Source organism: Zophobas morio, unplaced genomic scaffold (assembly GCF_036711695.1).
Source record: "Zophobas morio isolate AGI-343-1 ecotype UQ-CSIRO unplaced genomic scaffold, CSIRO_AGI_Zmor_V1 ptg000004l, whole genome shotgun sequence".
NCBI classification, from domain to species: domain Eukaryota; kingdom Metazoa; phylum Arthropoda; class Insecta; order Coleoptera; family Tenebrionidae; genus Zophobas; species Zophobas morio.
Genome location: NW_026972109.1, coordinates 7,294,798 through 7,309,585, shown reverse-complemented (window position 1 = coordinate 7,309,585; position 14,788 = coordinate 7,294,798). Strand labels below are relative to the sequence as shown.

The following is a 14,788-nucleotide window of genomic DNA, read 5'->3' as shown; positions in this document are numbered from 1 at the left end:
TTCGCCACTTTTATCGTCCCTACGTCAACGCTTACTTATATAAAAATCCCGTCGAGCGAAGGGCAAACCTCATTTCTCACCCACGAAGAAAGTGATTGGGCGGTTCTAATTGCACCTGACATTTCAATCGCACGAGAAAGCGCACAAATAATGACACTCGCGTTAATCATTGTAAAACACCGTCGCAGTTTTAAGTCTATGGGAATAATCTGGCCGCCTCCGCCGCCGCCGCCACGTCCGACCACCTGTTGTACTGCAGTTTTTTCGCCCGTTCCAGATACGTCCGCCGTGATTGATTTGCGGCGGCCATATGCGGCCTATTTGCGAATGTTCATTATCATTTTTCAAATATGCGGTTAATTAATGAGCCTCCCTCGCTCGTTTTGTTTTTATCTAGGTAAAATGGGTTCGATGGGGGGGACGCGCATGACCATGCCCTCGTAACAACGGGTTGTTGTAGTTTATATGCGTAATCACGGCGGAACGCACGTGGTCAACAAGAGTTAGATAATAGTGTTTGTTGTGGTTTTTACGAGTTACTCACGCAGGGGTTTTTGTTTGTTCGGTTGTAATCAGTTATGGTATGACAGTTGTAGGTGGTAGTTGTAGCGTGTCGGTTATGTTTTTGATCATTATTTGGAGTGGTTTGAAATTTTCTTTCATTGTTGGTTCATGAGGGAGCTGTTTTTTCATTGTTGTCATTTTTAATATTAGGTGCGATAAGAAAACTAAACTAAGCTGACGTTCAAGGTAATGAAAATACGGTGTAATTACGGATTGCGTTTACTTTCATACTACTTTGTTATTGTGTAATTAACGAAGTAATGTCACTGAAGGCGTGTTCGACTTGGTGATACCAAATTTGTCGGATTTGCAACGAGTTTTTGAGCAAAACATCCATAATGAATTTAGTTCACTTAGTTTTGAAATGTAGAATGCTTGCGGTTTCATCGGAAATGCCTTCAACTCTGTTTTTTTAAATAGCTTAATTATAGAGTTTACAACATTTGTGTGCGAAAGTAATGTCGTTTCAGATTTTTTTATCACGTCATGACTTTATTTTAAGATATTCATGGAGAAAATGTATATGTTTACAAAAAAATTTTAAATGTTGCCAAATCTTGGTGGAATCGGACACCTATCATTTCATTTATTTTCATCGCGTGCTTGATACTAATTTGTATATTTTTACATATTTTTGGATGTATGTATTGCGATTTTTTAAAATATCATACTGGTCAAAATATTTCTCAAATCTTTATTCAGAATCAGTCATATGAATAAATTGCCTCCCCTGCTACTGGAACCAGTATTCATGAAGTGGGGAACGTGGCTGACAGCTGCCTGTAATTATTTTGTTATGGAAAACTCTAATTCAATAAAAGAATCAATTTTAGATATTCAAGGGAAAATACGTCAGTCAGTTAAAAAAAATTACTCACTGTGAAATAATTTTAGGCCTTGCAATTCAATTATTGTCACTGTTAAGGATGTTACTAGGTCGAAAGGTACAATCAATAGTGCCTACTTAAGCCTTGTGGTGACTACGTAAAAAGTGGATTGCTTTTCTGTGTTACAAAACTCCATAAGTGGTTTTTGTGATATTGAAAGATTAGTTTTTTGCTTCTCGAGCGTAAGCTAATGAAGGGTTGTAATCGAGTCCATCGGGCATTTCATGAGCTCTAGAGTACGAAAAAATAGGTCTCTCGTTTCCGTCTGTCAGCGGATTGTTATCAAATTTTGATTGTATATTAGGACTATCCTATAGAATATAGATAATAAAACGCTAATCAAAATTTGGCTGATTTTAAAATAATAATTTGTGGTTTATGAATCCGTGTTGAGATTTACCCTAAGCATCCAGATTTTTGGAAAAAAATTAAAATTGTACAACATTTTACAATTCGGAAGTATGGTGGAACCCCCCAGGAATTGATGATGTCACAATTTTGTCGAATGAATGTTTTTTTAATGTTAAAAAGTAACATAGTCTTCAACTTGTGGTTTATGACTTATGAGTCAGTGTTGAATTTTTATCCTAGACGTCGAGATTTTTCGGCTTTTCGATTTCTTTCCATATTTCAGTGGATTTTTTGATTCTCCAATTTTTGGATTTTTCAATTTCTCAATATTTTATTTTTCGATTTATCGATTTTCCAATATTTCAGCTTTATGATTTTTCTGTTTTTTGATTCTTCGATTTTTCGATATTCACTTTTTCGATTTTGAAATTTTTTCATTTTTCAAATTGTCAGTTTTTGGCGTTTCTAAATTTTCAATTTGTGGGTTTTTCGAATTCAATTTCTCGATTTTTCCATTTTTTGATTTTCCCTTTTCTCGGTTTCTCAACTTTTCGATCTGTCAATTTTTCAATTTTTCAGCCTTTTGATTTTCAATTTTTCAATTACTCAATTTTTTGATTTCTCAATTTTTCAATTTTTTTATATTTCATCTTGATTTTTAGTTTTTTAATATTTTCGATTTTTGAGATATTTGATTTTTCGATTTATCAATTTGTTTTGCATTTTAAATTCTTTAATTTTGCAATTTTTAATTTTTCATTTGGGCTATTTCGATCGCCCAATCTCTCAATTTTTTCATGTTTCGATTTCTCCATTTTTCAATTTTTTTAATTTCTCGATTTCAGTTTTCGGTACTTCAGTTTTGAGATTTTTTACTTCTTCAATTTCTGGATTTTTCAAATTTTCGATTTCTCAATTTGTTATTTTTCGAATTATCGATTTTCAGATATTTCAGCTCAACGATTTTTCCATTTTTTGATTCTTCAATTTTCCGGGTATTCACCTTTTCGATTTGTCGATTTTTCGAATTCGATTTCCCGATTTTTTCATTTTTTTATTTTCCGTTTTCCCGATTTCTCAACTTTTCGATCTGTTGAATTTTCACTTTTTTAGTCTCTTGATTTTCAATTTTTCGAGGACTCAATTTTTTTGATTTCTCGATTTTTCAATTTTTTAATTTTTTCATGTTCCAATTTCTTGATTTTTCGATTTCCGTTTCTTCAGTTTTTCGATATTTTAATTTTTTGACGATATTTTAAATTTTAGACTTTTCGAGTTCTCGATTATTCAGTTTTTCGATATTTCAATTTTTCCAATTTTTTAATTACAGATTTTTCAATTTTTTGATGTTTCGAGTGTTTCGACTTTTCGGATGTAGATTTTCATTTTTCCGATTTTTAATGTTTTGTTCGATTTTTTCAGTTTTTCAGTTATCTATTTTTTTTGCATTTTAAATTCTTCAGTTTTTCAATTTTTAATTTTTCATTTGGGCTATTTCCATTCCCCATTTTCTCAATTTTTTCATGTTTCGATTCCTTAATGTTTCAATTTTTCGAGTTCTCAGTTTTTCGATTTTTTTTTTATTCTTCAATTTTTTGATTTTTGAATTTCTGGATTTTTCATTTTTTTTTAATTTCTCGATTTTCAATTTTTCGACATTTCAGTTTTGAGATTTTTTACGTCTCAATTTCAGATATTTCAGCTTAACGATTTTTCCATTTTTTAATTCTTCAATTTTCCGGTTATTCACCTTTTAGATTTTGAATTTTTTTGCGTTTTTCAAATTGTCAGTTTTTAGCGTTCTAAATTTTCGATTTGTTGATTTTTCGAATTCGATTTCTGGATTTTTCCATTTTTTGATGTTCCCATTTCTCGATTTCTCAACTTTTCGATGTTTGGATTTCCCGATTTTTCAATTTTTCTGATTTTTTAAATTTTCGATTTATAATTTTTTTATTGTTCGATTTCAAATTTTTTCGAATATTCGATTTTTTCCGCTGTTCGATATTTCTGTTTTGGAAATTTTGAGTTTTTTCATTTTTCATTTTTTCGATTTTTTAAACTTTCGATTTCCCTTTTTTTTATTTTTTTATTTCTCTTTTTTTCAGTATTAAGATTTTTCTCGATTTTTAAATTTCTCGATTTCCCGATTTCTTGATTTTTCGGTTTTTGAATCCTTCAATTTTTCGGTGTTTCAGGTTTTTAATTTCATGAATTTTCGATTTTTCGACTTTTCGGTTTCTTGATTTTTCAGTTTTTTGATTTCCTAATTTATTGATGTTCAATTTTGGGATTTTTCGACTTCTCGATTTTTTGATGCTTCGATTTCTCAATTTTTCGATTTTCAGATTTTAGATTTTTCGATTTCTTGATCTTTCGGTCCTTCAGTTGTTCTGTTTTTTAACTTTTCGAATTTTTTGATTTTTCATATTTTAGATATTTCTATTTTCAATTTTTTTTCGAATTGGATTTATCGATTTTTCCATTTTCTCGACTTCTCAACTTTTTGATGTTTCGTGCCCTCGATTTTTCAATTTTTGAATGTTGCAATTTCTCTATTTTTCGATTTTCCGCTTCTTTATTTTTTCAGTTTTAAATTTTTCAATTTTTTGATGTTTCAATATCCCGATTTTTTGTTTTTTCGACTTAAAGCCTTCAATTTTTCAATTTAAAATTTTTTCATGTTTCGTTTTCTCGATTTCTCTGTTTTTCAATTTTTAGATTTTAGGATTTTCGAATTTTTCCATGTTTTGTTTTTCCAGTTTTTCAATTCTTCAGTTTTTCGATATTTCAATTTCGATTTTTTAAATTTTAGATGTTTCAAATTTTCGATTTTTCAACATTTCAGTTTTGGGAATTTTTAAATTTCTTTTACACATTTACACATTTCGATTTGTTAAATTTGAGATTTTTCGTGTTAATTCTTATGGAGGGTGCCATTGGTCGTATTTCTTAGCAATATCAGCAGGGTGTAGTAAATTGGTAGATATTTCTTCAGTTACAATTTCCTTAAATTTTAAGTCGGGCACCAGTTTTCTCTGTAAAGTCGTTAATAATTTGTGAAACCACATTTCGTAATAAAACAAATATCGTTACAAAATAAATTTGGATGCACGTTTAACGTAACTGGAACTGATAAAGTGTTGATTGTTTCAATAATGTGATTTAAATTTACCGATAACATTAACATGACAATTTTATGTTGTTACTTGTTCGCCAATTTTACCGAGTGCTTTTGAATAACGTAGATTAAACATAAGAAGTGATAAGAACGACAACTGTTGTTCATGATTGATTACCATGTGCGTTGAATGTTAATTAAATTGTGATGGATTTATTGATAGGTGCATAGAATCCTATCACTGACATTCTGAGAACGTCAAATTTTAGATAGACTGGTTTTAAATAAGTTTCTTATCGTATTCCATGTGCAAATTTAGCCATTAACGGTGTAACACCTGTTGAAAATATCACTTTTATTAGGTATCACTTTCTTATTGTGAAAATTAAATGTATTTTTTATAAACCGTATTTTTGAATGTGTGCATATTTAATTTGATTATTAAAAAATAAAATGAAAATGTTAATAATATGTGGTTCGTAATTTTATGCTAAAATTTTTAAAATATCAGCAAAAATCCACCGTCCTTTAATTTTGATGCGATAAGAACACTAAACGCGTGGTCAAGGTCACAAAATAATGCGTGGTAAGCATTTACCGCCATTTTTAATCGTCGTAATTGGCTTCAGATAATTTGTAAACGAGTAATACCTGAATACACAATTTCGTTTCCAAGGGTGATTCGTCAACATTTTTTTAATCCCGCGTTTGACAGATGTCGTTTCACCTAATTCTGACGTCAGTAATTCAGCGATGTTTAACTTTTTTTTTAAATCCAATAATATTCATTGAAAAAATAGTAGCAATATCCATTGTTCCACGGAACGATAACACTCCGAACAAACCCATTCAAGGTAACGAAAATAATTCTCGGCAAATATTTACGCTTGTTAAAGTAAGTAAAATATCCATAATCGAGCGTTTACTTTAAAGCGACTTTTAATTGTATGATTGAGCAAATTTGTTAAAGAAAACGCAGTCTTTCTATTTAATTGGCCGTGCCGTTGTTCCGATGACGGAACTGCTTTAACCATACCTACTACAAGTACACGTGAAAGTGTGACGTATTTTTAAATTTTCGATCAACCGCACTCACTTCACCCTCGGTCTTTGACACTAACCGCTCTCGTTTTTTTTCCAGGATTTGACAACGAAAGAAGAGCAACCAATCAACACCCAGAACACAATCGAAGAGCTCAAATCCAAGTTAAACAGCATAGAATCAGACACAGGTGAGCGATCGATTTTTTCCGCAAATACCCACGCGTAAATCCGCTCTTGACCTATTGCAAATCTAATAAAAAGTACGTCCATGAACTGGAACTTCAGTAGCGGGAGCGCCGCGACGCGCGTCGGGTTGGTTAAGAATTTTTCTGTGATAAGGTGAAGATTTTTTTTCTCATTATCTCGTGAACTAAGTTTCACAGCAAAATTTACCAACAGATTATATAAATTAATTAATTAATTATGTACATTTTAAAACTGGTATTAATTACGTCGTACTTATTTTATTGCTGTTATTAGTATTTACTTTAATACATGCTGTTGTAATAACTCACAACGTAAATTACTTTTTTGCCGCGTTGAGAAAGTCGTAGAAAAAATTATATGTCGCACGTGTAGCAAACAGTCACTTTTGCACTTGTTGCATAGCAACTGTTTAGTTTGTAATATATATTTTTTTTTGTGTAGACGAGTCTTCCGAAACGATGATTCCCGAAACTCAGAGGCCTCCAAGCCACCACCATCCTCCGGCTCCGCTGATTAACGAAGAGGGCCTAATTATCCCTCGGAAGCCGCATAATCCCGTGAAAGAAAACAGCGAAAGACAGAATCTCCACAAAGAGTTGTTGTTTAACCAGAAAATGTAATTATTCGCTATAATTGCGAAACGGTCTGGTGATTTTGTGTTTTGCAGTGGGAAAAACGTACTCAACCAAAAATCCGAATTGCAGAGGGCGTTGGAGAAGCAGAAGGAGAATATGGCGAAGAAGGAGTTGGAGACTCATTTGGCGGCCAAAACGCCCGAATTAGAGAAAGTGATAGCGGATAGGGCGAAAAGGATGCAAGCGAATAGTATGGACGAAAAGGTTTGAGACAAGTTGAAAATAAAATAGTGGTGACCATTTTTTTTTTTTAGAATGAAGATGATAAAGTCATTAATAAAGAATTTCTACAAGCTCGAATGAAACTGAAGAATCGGAGCGACTCTAAATGAGCTTATCTCAAACATATAACCGGTTTTGTGTACGAATTACGCAGTTTTAGGATTATTTAACTCTTTATTTTATGTGATAAGAAAACGACTAAGTTAGGTGTACTCATTAGGACATGTGTAATATGTATAATATACAATAAACACTATTTTTTCAGTTGGTGCTTTTTCTATTAATACCGTACAATCAAAAATAAAATTAATTAGAGTTGGCGTTGTGATCAAATTGACGTGTTGACGTAATATGAACATACGTGATAAGTTAGGTGTGCAGTGGTGCCACCCACACAACTAGTCTCAGCCAACTGTGATTGCTTTTATCTTCAATGACACGGTTAATTAAGTAGTGTTTTGTTTTTGAGGGTCAATACACAGTTAAGTTTTTTTAACTGGACGCCTTATATATTTTTACGTGTTCCGATTACCCTATTGTTAGACTTTGTTGCAATATTTTATAGGAAGATTAACACAGGTAAATGTTTTTTTGGAGTACCACTAAAATTCAGTCTTAATACAAGTGCCTATGAAAAGAATAGTAGAATATAATTTTTAAATATCGACTTTTCCGTTTTTTTAAATAGGACACCAATGTTTTATTGGTGCATCTAACTGTGTTGTTTATTCTCTTTTGCGGTTTTGGCGACACTCATAATTTTGAAAAACAGAAAGAAAAAACAATTGTGATTCAGTAGTAAAATTAGGCTGTTCTATTTGGACACAAAGTGATATTTTAGATTTTTTTAACATTATTAAGACGCAATTTAGTTGATACTGCAACAAAACCCAAGAAAGTTGATATAACGTGGCAACATACCATTGGCATTTCAAAAATTAACTTTAGTCAGAAAGCCTGATACGAGGCCAATCGAAATATCTAAAAATACCGAGCAACTATTAATGTTTGTAATTTTTTTTATCAAGTTGGAACCTATTAAAAATTTTATGGTGGTATACCTGATTGTCAATGAGACATTTATTACAGCAGCTGTCATCGTCTCAACCAATCAACACGTTTGTTAGACGTGCTTATAAAGAAATAAGTCGCCCATTTCCGTCTGTCGGTCTGTACCTGAACTTTTTTTTGTGCTTTATTTTCATAGAAGTTGTTTTATCTCACTGTGTTGACCCATTTTGAGTTTGTAACTCTTAGGTAGATATTTACTTTTTTTTTGAAAGCCCTTTTTCTTTAAATCTCGACGTTCTCGCCACAATTTTAATCATTTTAATCCTATTTTTTAAAATTTGGGATATTTTCGAACAAGATGCAAATTTAGAACGATTGTTAAAATATTAAAATTTTCTGTAAATTCGATAAAATGCACAAATCACGAAGAATAATTTCACTCTTGTCTGTTACAGAATTACAGAATTTGCCAAAATGAGATCATTAAATTAAGAGCCAATGAAATTAATCACTCATTTTATTGGTTGTGGATTTTATATTAACAAGCAATTGAAAAATGGGCTAAAAGATAAAATTAACTCCACGTCCCCATCTGTATTTCATTGTGAGATGAAAATTGAATTACATTTTGTGATGTGGTCCAAGTTATGCTTAAAAAAAATCAAAATGGTTTTTTTGATTAGATGAAGACTGAATTTGACTGTCAAATAGCGAATTAGACTTAAAAAAAATCAAAGTGGCCCCGCCCACCCACCCGGTTTTGTTTTGATCACTCATTCTATTGGACAAAAGGGTAATTTTGTACTGACAAACAAAACCCCGCTTTTGAATTCCGTTGGTTTTTTTGATTAGATGAAAAATTATTTCTACTGCGTCAAGTGACGAGGTAGGCTTAAAAAATTCAAAGTGGCCCCGCGCACCCACCGGTTTTCTTAATCATTGGCTTCTGTTTATTAGTCTGTATAGTTTTCTTTCAACAACACGATGCTTAAAACATGTATCACATGGTAATTTTTTGTAGAAAAATTTTAAAATTTTTAGGAAACATCGCGAAAAGTCCAGTTTTTCAATTTTGAAATTTTGGACCTTTTCTCGAAAACCGTCAAGATCGTGCGAATTTTTTTTTTGTCTATTTCGATCCCCTAAAGTTTCAGTTTTTCCAAAATTCGTACCATTTTTACAAAGTCGCCAAAATAAAATGTGTCAATCTTTGAAATATTAAAAAAAAATTATTTAGAAATTGAATATTTAGAAAACCAGTCGTCGTATCGACTTGAGATTCGTATGTTTGATCGACGCTTAATTCCTGCACACACGATTTTTTTCATAATTTTTGACCAGCCAGTTTTCTTTCACAAAATTTCCAAAATTTTTCTAGAATTTTCGATTGTAGCCCTCAATCTTGGACTGGAACTATCAACATGCCATAGTTTTGGATTCAGCTCAACTGGATCTATTTCCCAGAATTTTCTGTGAATTTTCGCAACTTTGCGAAAAGCTCAATTTTTCACTACAATATGTTTAAAAGAGTAAATTTTTCGATGGAAATATTGAGTTTGCAATTATGCTCCGCCTTTCGGTCTGACAACGAATGAAAAATTCATCACAATTGAGACTGGGGGGCGTGGGTGGGGCTTAATCATTGGCTTCTCTTTGTTAATCTATAGTTTTCTTTCAACGATGTTTAAAATATGTTTCACGTGGTAATTTCTTGGAGAAAAATGCGGTTTTTGCAATTAAGCTCCGCCTCCGATTTGTGACGAATAAAAAAAACATTACAATTGAGATGAGGTAGTCATTTTTTCATAATGAGAAACTTAAAAACATGTTTGAAATGGTAATTTTTGTAGACAAATGTGAATTTTGCAATTAAACTCCACCCCTCCAACTGACAACAAATGAAAAAGTCATCACAATTGAGCTGGGGCGGGTGGGTGGGGCTTAATCATCCGCTTCTTTTTCTTAATACATATATATAATTCTCTTTCAACACGATACTTAAAACATGTTTCGCATGGTAATTTCTTGTAGAGTACGGATTCTGCAAATAAGCTCCGCCCCCGGTCCCTGTCTCAACGAATAAATAAAAATTAATCACAATAAAGATGGAGGCGGGTGGGTGGGGCTTAAACGCTGCCTTCTTTTTATTAATGTTTAGTTTTCTTTCTACAATACAATATTAAAACATTATTGTAATTTCAGTTCACTTTAAATTCACCATTTGATATTTTAAGTATTTTGTTGTTGAAAAAAGACAATGTATATTACGAAAAGAAAATCAAAGGACAAGTCTGCCCCACCCACCCACCCCATCTCAATTGTGATTATTTTTTTTAATTCGTTGTAAATCGGGGGGCGGAGCTTAATTGCAAAAGCCTTATTTTTCTACAAGAAATTAGCATGTGAAACATGTTTTAAGCATCGTGTTGTTGAAAGAAAACTATATAGGTTAATAAAGAGAAGCCAATGATTAAGCCCCACCCACTTGCCCCAGTCTCAGTTGCGATAAATTTTTCATTCGTTGTCAGAGAGCGAGGCCGAGCATAATTGGAAATTCGATGTTTTTCTACAAAGTTAAATTTTCTTGAAAGCATCGTGTTGTTGAAAGAAAACTATACAGATTAATAAAGAGAAGCCAATGATTAAGCCCCGCTCACCCGCCCAAGTCTCAATTGCGGTAAATTTTTCATTCGTTATCAGAGAGAGAGAGGCGGAGCATAATTGCAAATTCGATGTTTTTCTATAAAGTTAAATTTTCTTGAACTTAAGAGTTCTGTTGTTTAAAGAGATAATTATTACAGTAAAAAAAGCTCTAAATTTAAAAAAATTTCTGCAAGTCTGGAATTGAAGAAATTTATGTAAGTTAAACATTTTTGATTATTAAAAATGGTGGTAAGCGGGGAGAGGGGCGGAGATTAATAACATCTTTTTAAGTATCATGTTGTCGAAAGAAAACTATAGATATATATTAAGAAAAAGAGAAGGAAAATTATGTCCCACCCACACGCCCTGATTTCGACTGTGATGATTTTTTTATTCGTTATGAGATAGGGGGCGGAGCTTAATTACAATTACAAAATTTCTGGTCAGTCTTTTTATTGGACGAAAAGTGCATTTTATATTGAACAACAGTAGAATCTAAAAACCAACCCCACCCACCTTCGGTTTTGAATTTCATTGGCTTATTTGATTAGATGGAAATCGAATTTTATATTCTCATGTGACTGATTCTATTTATAAAAAGTCAAAGTGGCCCCGCCCACCCACCCGGTTTTCCTTCTGATCACTCATGTTATTGGACAAAAAGGGAATTTTATATTGATAAACATTGCAATCTAAACGAAAAGGTAAAACTAACCCCGCCCACCCACCCGGTTTTTCTCGTGATAACTCATTCTTTTGGACAAAAGGGGAATGTTATAGTGACAAACAACGAAATCTAGACAAAAAACGTAAAACTAATCACACCCACCACCGCTTTTGAATTTCATTGGTTTTTTGATTAGATGAAAACTGAATTAATTTTGTAAACTCGTTAAGTCTACGCTTAAAAAAATTCAAACTGGCCCCGCCCACCCACCCGGTTTTCTTTCTGATCACTTATTTTAGTGGACAAAAAGGAGGTTTTATATTGATAAACATAGGAATCTAGACGAAAAGGTAAAACTAACCCCACCCACGTCCGCTTTCGGATTTCACTGGTTTTTTTGATTGGGTGAAGACTGAATTTTACAATGTCAAATAGCGAACTAAACTTACAAAAATTCGAAGTAGTACCGCCCACCCACCCGGTTTTCTTCTTGATCACTCACAGGTAATTTTGTGCTGACTAACAAAACCCCGCTTTGAATTTTATTGATTTTTTTGAATAGATGAAAAGTGAATTTTATTGCGTCAAGTGGCGAGTTAGGCTTAAAAAATTCAAAGTGGCCCCGCCTACCCACCCGGTTTTCTTTCTGGTCACTCATTTTATTGGACGAAAAGTGCAATTTATATTGAACAAGAGTAGAATCTAAAAACCAACCCCACCCACCTTCGGTTTTGAATTTCATTGGCTTATTTGATTAAAGGGAAATTTTCCTTCTGATCACTTATTTTACTGAACAAAAAGGGAATTTTATATTGATAAACATTGGAATCTAGACGAAAAGGTAAAACTAACCCCACCCACGTTCGCTTTTGGATTTTATTGGTTTTTTTGATTAGATGAAAACTGATTTTCACTATGTCAAATAGCGAACTAATCTTACAAACATTCAAAGTGACCCCGCCCACCCACCCGGTTTTTCTCCTGATAATTCATTCTATTGGACAAATGGGGAATGTTACAGTGACAAACGAAATCTAGACAAAAAACGTAAAACTAATCACGAAATTTTGAATTTCATTGGTTTTTTGATTAGCTGAAAACTAAATTTAATTTTGTCAAGTTGTTAAAACTACGCTTAAAAAAATTCAAACTGATCACTCATTTTATTGGACAAAAAGGAGGTTTTATACTGATAAACATTGGCAGCTAGACGAAAAGGTAAAACTAACCCCACCCACGTTCGCTTTTGGATTTTATTGTTTTTTTTTTATTAGATGAAAATTGAATTTAATTTTGTCAAATGGTTGAATCTACGCTTAAAAAAAATCAAAGTGACCCCGCCTACCCACCCGGTTTTCCTCCTGATCACTAATTTTATTGGACAAAAAAAGGGGTTTTATAATGATAAACATTGGAATCTAGGCGAAAAGGTAAAACTAAGTCCACCCACGTCCACTTTTGGATTTCATTGTTTTTTTTGGTTTGATGAAGACTGAATTTTACGACGTCAAATGGCGAACTAGACTTACAAAAATTCAAAGTGGCCCCGCCCACCCACCCGGTTGTTCTCCTGATCGCTCATCTATTGGACAAAAGGGCAACTTTATAGTGATAATCAACGAAATCTAGACAAAAAACGTAAAACTAATCCCACCCACCACTTTTAAATTTTATTGTTTTTTTTTTTTATTAGACGAAGACTGAATTTTACTATGTCAGGTGGCGATTTAGGCTTAAAAAATTCAAAGTGGTACATTTTTTGTTTTTTTTTTATATCATAAACTTATAATTAGTAATTAGGTTTCAAAGTTGCAGTCCAAATTAATTCGGAAAACAATTTTGCAATCTTCAGAAATTCGCTACTCCTAAATTACTAACTTCTATGTAAATAAATAATTCCACTTCCTTATTATCAGCGTACAAAGCCATAAACAATTTATTATACACGTACATTTCGTGACCGATTTACCAAACAAGGAATCAGTGCAACAATAATTTAAATTATTTTATCGGAACGTGCAATGACCTCTTCATGATAACACATAACACAATCGAAAAGCTCTACACTTTCAAAAGTTTTTTCCTCAATAATATTGTGTAATCAAGTTTGATTTACGAGTCAAAGTTTTAGTCGAATTTGCACGATTCGAGGCACCGAAAACTTTTAGACATTGGTAGTGCCAATATTTGTCCCGCGGAATCGTATGTTGGCGACCCTTCCATCTTTTACCAGTTTCGCCAAATTCGCTGAAAGAAATCGGTATAATTACCGAAGCGCCATCTATCTTTCAGCAGCGTAATGACGTTATCTCGCGCGCCAACCCCCGCTGCCGATCCCTGATTATCTTCAAATTTGACAATCTAAACAATGGCCGTGGACTGTTGAGTAGTGCTATTGATTAAAATGTGTGCGTGTGTGCTCCGTGTTGTTAAAATGTGATAACTGATAAAAATCGTGCAGAATGTGGATCCCGACAAAAACGAAAAAATACGGCGTCGGTAAGTCACCGTTCGTCATTTGTTATTAACCTATCCGCCGAAATTTCCGTCAATGTTGACGTCCAATCATAACAATTACCCCAATGATTTAAAAAAATCGCGAGCGAGTCAGTTCGACTTGTCAAGGTCCAATTTCGCTCCCACATTTCGCCTTTGTCGGCAAAAAACCCAATCACCTCTATAATTAAATGCAACCATGTTGTTTATCACTGCAATTGTGCATGTTTTGGCACGGCATTTGAATTAACAATTTTAGATGCGACTGTACTTGGGCCCTCGACTTCCGGCGCAGCGACTTCTTCGGATCTCAACACTTTATGCTTCCTCTGTGGTCATGTCTGGAATTTATAATTAGAAGATGTAAAAATAGGTAGTGCCACCTGGATTGGCCTTGCTTGTTCCGTGTATTATTCTCATTACGGCGATTGTGTTAATTAAATTTGCCGCGATTTTATAAAGAAGTGCGTGAATAATACCCGATAACAGCTTATCACTATCAGTCCAGTTTCGTAAAAATCGCGATAACGCTGATTACGATGCGCGTTATTTTGAAGATAACACTGGCGAGTCATGTAATTAAAGGTTTAACTTTCTAGGTCATCGTTTCGGGACGAGATGCTTTCAGGGTCCATCCTGTATATTGAAAAACCCATAATTGATAACGTACATCCGGACATTAAATGTAATCAAATTGTCGCTTTGTCGGATGTTGTGATGTCTTCTCCTCTAGTCAATAATCTACGTACGTTTCGAGGAATTAACGTCATAAACATGTGTGGTTGTGTTGTTTTTGTCGAGTGTGCGGTTCGAATGTTGAGTCAACAGTACAAAAAAATAATTTCATTAACAAGGAACAAAAGTTCGGCGGTTTTGTCTTTTGGGGTCATTGGGGTGCTAAATCTCAATGTAATGCAGTTAGTTAAGTAAGGATGAGTTT

The 14,788-nt window shown here is 33.3% G+C and overlaps 3 protein-coding genes across 9 annotated transcripts in view; 2 read left to right on the top strand and 1 right to left on the bottom strand.

Moving 5' to 3' along the window:
• Positions 1 to 7,295, top strand: part of LOC135139784 (protein FAM107B) — a 40,861-nt gene extending 33,566 nt beyond the window's left edge. For 2 of the 3 annotated variants that reach the window (XM_064070131.1, XM_064070123.1), the window contains 4 exons: positions 6,065 to 6,155; positions 6,616 to 6,790; positions 6,842 to 7,013; positions 7,064 to 7,295. In XM_064070131.1, the coding sequence (XP_063926201.1) occupies positions 6,065 to 6,155; positions 6,616 to 6,790; positions 6,842 to 7,013; positions 7,064 to 7,141 (516 nt within the window). In that variant the 3' untranslated portion in view covers positions 7,142 to 7,295. Of the gene's footprint in view, positions 1 to 557; positions 582 to 6,064; positions 6,156 to 6,615; positions 6,791 to 6,841; positions 7,014 to 7,063 lie in introns of those variants that run through there. The other variant, XM_064070136.1, reaches the window with a different exon arrangement.
• LOC135139747 (tigger transposable element-derived protein 4-like) overlaps positions 1 to 14,788 on the bottom strand; it is a 191,023-nt gene that overhangs the window by 22,834 nt on the left and 153,401 nt on the right. The gene's annotated exons all lie outside the window — the stretch shown is intronic.
• Positions 13,717 to 14,788, top strand: part of Spg (sponge) — a 49,042-nt gene continuing 47,970 nt past the window's right edge. For all 5 annotated transcript variants that reach the window (XR_010282189.1, XM_064069996.1, XM_064069991.1 and 2 more), the window contains exon 1: positions 13,717 to 13,851. Coding sequence is in view for 4 of the 5 variants with exons in the window: in XM_064069996.1 (XP_063926066.1) it covers positions 13,815 to 13,851 (37 nt within the window). In the remaining variant the exon portion in view is untranslated. The remainder of the gene's footprint in view (positions 13,852 to 14,788) is intronic.